At 41.6% G+C, this 6,160-nt stretch overlaps 1 protein-coding gene across 2 annotated transcripts; it reads left to right on the top strand.

Moving 5' to 3' along the window:
• The first annotated feature begins 355 nt into the window (after positions 1–355).
• Positions 356–5,528, top strand: hnrnpdl (heterogeneous nuclear ribonucleoprotein D-like). 2 transcript variants are annotated; one of them, XR_002251871.2, is made up of 9 exons: positions 388–767; positions 1,185–1,353; positions 1,533–1,694; positions 1,937–2,068; positions 2,267–2,378; positions 2,625–2,786; positions 3,788–3,894; positions 4,315–4,418; positions 5,173–5,528. XR_002251871.2 is itself a non-coding variant. In XM_020457358.2 (8 exons), exons 1-7 carry the CDS (start codon positions 679–681, stop codon positions 3,856–3,858), a joined length of 897 nt encoding a protein of 298 aa, XP_020312947.1. In that variant the 5' UTR covers positions 356–678; the 3' UTR covers positions 3,859–3,894; positions 5,173–5,528. The 2 variants fall into 2 exon arrangements, 1 of the variants encoding a protein (XP_020312947.1); XM_020457358.2 differs by lacking the exon at positions 4,315–4,418 and having other exon boundaries at positions 356–767.
• Positions 5,529–6,160: the final 632 nt, after the last annotated feature.

The following is a 6,160-nucleotide window of genomic DNA, read 5'->3' on the forward strand; positions in this document are numbered from 1 at the left end:
CCATCCTCAGTAGCTTTCCATCTAAGTTATCAATGCCAGGTTGTCACTATTGATCAATAACAATTTTTCCACCTCTCCCAAACTAACTTTACAAAATTGAAACTTGCTTATCTTTCATTTTTTTGGGGGGGTGAGTGACTAGTTACCACACCCACAGAGTAAAATATTGTCTATAGCGTAGAAATGTATGAACACCAAAAATAGCTTTAAAAAAAATATTTTTACTTAAGGTTGGGCCTAATGTTAGCAGTGTGGTTAAGGTTATGTTTAAAATAAGGTTTTAAGAGGATACATTGTGGAAATAGGCGGGGTTTAGGCATAATTTTGACTTTGCGGCTGTGGTAACTAGTGATGACAAACTGATGTCGCGTTCAAGTAATAGTCGGAACTAGGAAACTATTTCCGACTTGCCAACTTGTTGTAGTTATACACGTGCCGCGTTCGACGAAATTCCAAGTCGGAAATGTCCGAGTTTCGTAGATCCAACTAGCATTTGAACGAGGCATGAGCCCCCACAAACAAACCACATCATCTGCGTCATTCCCCGCCACCCTGGCCGCCCTAGATGTCAGCCATTTTACATAGCAATCGCGACTGAATTCGTCCCAAAAAAGTAGCTAGCAATCAGGCCTAAATACAAATTTATATTTACAGCTGACAACCGCCTGAAGTGCAAAAATGGAAACCGAAGGCCAAGTTGACTTCAGCACAGACGAGTTTCCGGAGGGCTCCAAGATAAACGCAAGCAAAAACCAGCAGGATGACGGGTAAGCGACGAACCAGCTAATGTTAGTTAAGTAACATGACAGTAGCTAACTTACTTTTAAGCGTAACTAGTTACTGTTATTTTGCCAGCTGGAGACTAGTGGTTGGAGTGGTAACAAGCCAAAGTTTGCTAGCTAGCTAACGTTAGTCCCTGTTGTGATCGTGCATAGCTAGCTAACTAGTGATAGTTAACTTGTTAACTATCTTACCAGCGCGTCATATCTGGCCAAGTTGCCTGACGACGTTAACTTGACTAACCCAAGTTGTCACTGCGATATTTATAACTTTCGAAAAGCATTGATTTCTATTATCAGATTGTCATTGGTGTAACGTTAGTGTTAATGGTCCCCCCCCCCCAAGGATGTAGTTATGACTGTCTGATGTCGCCTGTATTAGTCTCCTTCATTCTCCATTCACAGCAAGATGTTCATCGGTGGGCTCAGTTGGGACACCAGCAAAACGGACCTCATGGATTACCTGTCCAAGTTTGGAGAGGTTCTAGACTGCACCATCAAAACAGACCTGATGACGGGCCGGTCCCGGGGCTTTGGCTTTGTCCTCTTCAAAGACGCAGAGAGCGTAGACAGGGTAGGCACTAGAACAGACTGAGGACAGGGCATGATGCCTCTATTTGTCTTGTTTTCTTAAATCTGCACAGATGTGAAATAACTAGATAGGTTTGAAGACTTACATAGTTGGCATCCACTCACTTTACTTGAACAATCACACGCACACCCAGTTTCACTGACACTTTGTCCTGTGTGCAGGTTTTGGAGCTGAAGGAGCACAAGCTGGACGGGAAGCTGATCGACCCAAAGAGGGCCAAAGCCATGAAGGGAAAAGAGCCACCCAAGAAGGTGTTTGTCGGAGGCCTCAGCCCAGACACCCCGGAGGAGGAGATCAGGGAATACTTTGGAGCTTTTGGAGATGTGAGCGAATGCTTGTACTGTCCAATATATTCATGTTTTACATATGGTAGACCCATGCTTTTAGGAAGTTGTATGTCCACTGAGCAAGTGTTGGTGTAATGGAGCTAGAGCTAATGCTATTGTATGATCATTGTATGATCAACTATCCTTTTAACATGGTACAAAGACTGGGAGATTTGCAGAATGTTATGATTACTGTCTTCATAGCAGCTAACTGAGAGAAACTCTTGTGTTGTTTCCAGATTGACAGCGTCGAGCTTCCCATGGATACCAAAACCAATGAGCGGCGCGGTTTCTGCTTCGTGACCTACTGTGAGGAGATCCCTGTCCAGAAGTTGTTGGAGTGCAGATACCACCAAGTCGGGGGCGGAAAGGTAGCTGAAGTCCACTTATTAACAGTGAACCCTGTCACCCAGCTTGCGCTGATAGGCAAAGCTATTCTTTCTATGCTATTTAATCAACTTAGTTTAGACAGTGATTTTGTAGAATTATGTTTGTAGACAAATAACTTCAAGAAAATGTCAGCACTGTTTTTCAGAAGTGTTTTGGTTCATGGTGTGTTTTCTCTGCAGTGTGAAATCAAAGTGGCCCAACCCAAAGAAGTGTACAGACAGCAGCAACAACACAGAGGAGAGAGGGGGGGCTACAGTGGAGGCGGAGGATACAGGGGCCGGGGACGAGGAGGTATGTACAGCTACATCTAGCCTATGGCACTGAAGAATGCACATCAGAAGAATATCTTTAAATTCAATCAACTTTATTCTTCCACAAGGGAATTTCTTGTGTGGCATTTGACACATGCAACAATGACCATGCTGATGACTGAACAGGGCATGCATTGCAGTATATTGAAAAGAAAAAGACATACAAGTGTCTTTGAAACTACAATACAGACTTGTCACACTAAACCTTTCCATTGTCTCTGTGCAGGTCAGAGTAGCTACAACCAGGGTTACAATGGCTACTATAGCCAGAACTATGGTAGCTACGGCAACGGATACAACCAGGGATACAATGGCTACACAGGCTATGACTACTCTGGCTACAACTATAATAGTTATGGTTATGGACAGGGATACGACGACTACAATGGTAAGCTACACTGTTGATGGCAACTATCGAAACAAGCAGTGCCTTTCAGCCCCCAGCAACAACTCTTGTACCTATAGCTAAGACAACAGGTGGAAAAATGTCTTCTTGTATGTACTCAATAGCTCTGGAAAAAAATAATAAAACGGATGTCTGTAATGCTGCCTGCCTTGGGTTTCTTTGCTCTGGTGCATGTTTGTGAGGGGTCCTCCATATCCAGGCAGTGCACTTTGTTATTTGATAGGGAACATTAATGATCATTGAGCCCATATACAGTTCTATAAGAAAAAAATGTTTGTACCTTTATTTTACTAGGCAAGTCAGTTAAGAACAAATTCTTATTTTCAATGACGGCCTAGGAACAGTGGGTTAACTGCCTGTTCAAGGGCAGAACGACAGATTTTGTACATTGTCAGCTCGGGGATTTGAACTTGCAACCTTTCGGTTACTAGTCCAATGCTCTAACCACTAGGCTACACTGCCGCCCCCCAAGATTACATTTGTATGGCACACACAATTAAGAGTACTTGTAGTTACATTCCTGGGTATATAGAGTAAATACCTTAATGTACAGAGTCTCTTTAGCATATTTGAATTGTTTTGTCATGTACACCAAATAGGCGCAGTGAAATGTACAGGGTCAGCCATATTTGGATGGTATTGACCTTTTGGCTAATGGCCTAATGCTTGAACTGCTATGCTACCTGCTGCCCAATATTGACACATAATTCCATCTCAGTACAGATACAATAACATTCCATTTGAAAGTCCAAGAAAAAAAAAACAATTAGGTACACAAACACTACAGACTACATTACTACTGATTATTTATGATTTCTTGCTGCCATTTACCCCATAAAGGAAAGTGAACTTAAACTCTCATGTCAACTGAACTTCAATTGATAACACCTTGATAGGATTTCCTCCTACAACTGTTTTGTTTCTGTGAAGTTCTCCTGTGACCCTTAATCTTCCTGACCTCTAACCCTTGACCTTCCCCATAGGCCAGCAGAGCAGCTATGGGAAGGCCTCTCGAGAGGTCACAACCCACCAGAACAACTACCAGCCTTACTGAGCTGATCTAATCCAACAAGACCTGCTTAGACCTCTGGTAAGACCACACTCACCTTCGGCCTGACCTACAAAAAAAATAAAACACTTAAAGATCAATAGACACTAAACAATTATTCTAAAACCTATCAATAGAGAAAGCAAGTGGTTTCTATTACCATGCACCCCCCATTCTGACAGATACATCTAAAGAGTCATGTCTATAGATCTTTAATGGAAAAAATGCTTCTGTAGTGGTTTGCCTTTTTTATTAAGCTCTCCAGAAAAAACGTAAGCGTTTTTCTGTAGATTGTCCTTTTCCCCCTTGCTTTTTAACAGGTGTTCATAAGGAAATAACATAAAGAGACTTGATAGCATTGTTAACAGGTAAAGTACTGCTAAGGGTACAGAGTAAGGACCTATCCTAAGTTTTCCTTTTCTTTTCCTAACTCTGATGTTGTACCTTGTTTGTACCTGCCAGCGGGGACTTCATTGCAGGCCGTGTGTCACCTGACCACGACAATCTCTGGGCGTCGCACATAGCGGGCAGAGAGCACGGCATGCACAAGAAAACGCTGTCCTGCGGTATGGTCTCTTCACACTTCCTGTAACCAGCGATTTTAAACAAAAAGAAACATAAGAAAAAGGACAAATCTCTTTTTCAGTTTAAGTGTTTGCTTTAACGATTTGTCAAATGGATTTTTTACAGGATATTAATATGAAACAGTACAAATGTACCTTGACTTGTATTTATGTATTGTCTTAATTTTAGTGGTCTTGTGTTTCAGTTCTGGAGCTTCAGTGGTTTTTTTGTTTGTTTCTATAATGAACCCCTTTCTTAAACTCAATGCTTGCTTTTTCTTTATAGCCCTTAGAGAACTTCACTTGATAAACACAACTTTTTTTTATTTAACTTAGGTGTTAAAGATCATATGTAAACCAGCTTTATGATGCCATAAAAAGCTGACGACTCAAAATGTAATATTTGAGCCATTTGTGTAGCTGGCTTGAAACTTCCACCAAATGTTTTTACCTTTTTATAGTTTAGATATGGTCATGTTTGGGCGTGCTCCTTAATGGTGAAATTGAGCCACCAATTCATTGGAGCTGAAGCTTTTGCTGGCCGGTGAGCTGTTACAGAACAGGCTACAGAACCTTGGTGAAGCTGCGAGTTCTACATATGATCTTTAAAACGGAATGGAGAGAAACAAACTATTAATAGTTTAAAGTTGACAGCACAAGCAGAAGTTAAACAGTGAAACATGGACGTGCAAGGTTCACTGTGCCCTACAGAGCTCCAGAGTTGGTAACACCTACTGTGTTGTGTCCTTGTTTGCAGATGGACTGGGCTGGCTGGTGGACTGGAGAATGACCCTGTACCCATGTGGCAGCATTGGGGGATGAATCCTATCGTGTCCTCAGATCAGCTCATGTTTTAAACACCAGAATCCTCTTCCTGAGATGAAGACATGCAGCGCTTCTGACTTTGTAAATAGCGAGGTTGACATTTTGGGGGGTTCTTGTCCCCCCCACTTCCCTTCATCTTGTACTGTGCTGAGGTTGTAGGTCTAGGTTTCATCATGATTTAATGTGTTCTTATTACCTTGATTTAACTTAGCCTGTTTTTCTGTTTTAAACTTGGATTTTTCTGCAGTGTTTTGGATAAAGGTATTATTAAAGAGGGTACAAAAGAGATGTGCTTGACTTTGTACTTGATATTCTGTTTTGCATTTCATAACACCAAACCATAGCTGCTGCTCTAGTCATTGACTTGAACATTAGGCCTGTAGGTACGACTTCAGCCTAGGTGCAATAATCATTACACGTGAAATAATGTTTTGATTCACACAACATTTATCTACTGAGAATAAACACTGCCTTATTTTTTTCTAGGATGTCAGTTTTTGACATCCGTGCATGGAACCTGTGAGTTAGATGACAACTCCCCTATCATCCAAACTGTTGTGACCGCAGTGCGATTCAAAGCATATAATTACATTTGTGCTATTTGGTTTTAAGAGGTCTAGAAAAATGTGCACCTCCCTCAAGCTAGTTTCCACCATTTTATACATGACGCCATTATGTTTACGTAGCTAGCGAGAAAGCAAGCTGTCAACTGCCGTTATCTTGCAAAATATACTAGATGAAGTAGGACCGTCGGTAATAGTCAGCGAAACCAGAAGGATGGCTCATCCGTGGTGCCTAATATTTGTTTTGTGTCTGGTCTTTAGCAAGATAATGTTACTAACCTGGGGGGAAAACATATAACGATTTCCGATTCGAAAGCAATTCAGACAAGACGAAACAGAAACACGCTCGCTAGCACG

The sequence above is a fragment of the Oncorhynchus kisutch genome, linkage group LG23 (genome assembly GCF_002021735.2).
Source record: "Oncorhynchus kisutch isolate 150728-3 linkage group LG23, Okis_V2, whole genome shotgun sequence".
Lineage (NCBI taxonomy): Eukaryota > Metazoa > Chordata > Actinopteri > Salmoniformes > Salmonidae > Oncorhynchus > Oncorhynchus kisutch.

Excerpts from the sequence above, each read along its gene's own strand:
- hnrnpdl (XM_020457358.2), top strand. The coding sequence starts at position 679 with ATGGAAACCGAAGGCCAAGTTGACTTCAGCACAGACGAGTTTCCGGAG. Across the intron at positions 1,354-1,532 it reads ACGCAGAGAGCGTAGACAGG|GTTTTGGAGCTGAAGGAGCA; the intron begins GTAGGCACTAGA and ends TCCTGTGTGCAG. Across the intron at positions 2,787-3,787 it reads GGGATACGACGACTACAATG|GCCAGCAGAGCAGCTATGGG; the intron begins GTAAGCTACACT and ends CCTTCCCCATAG.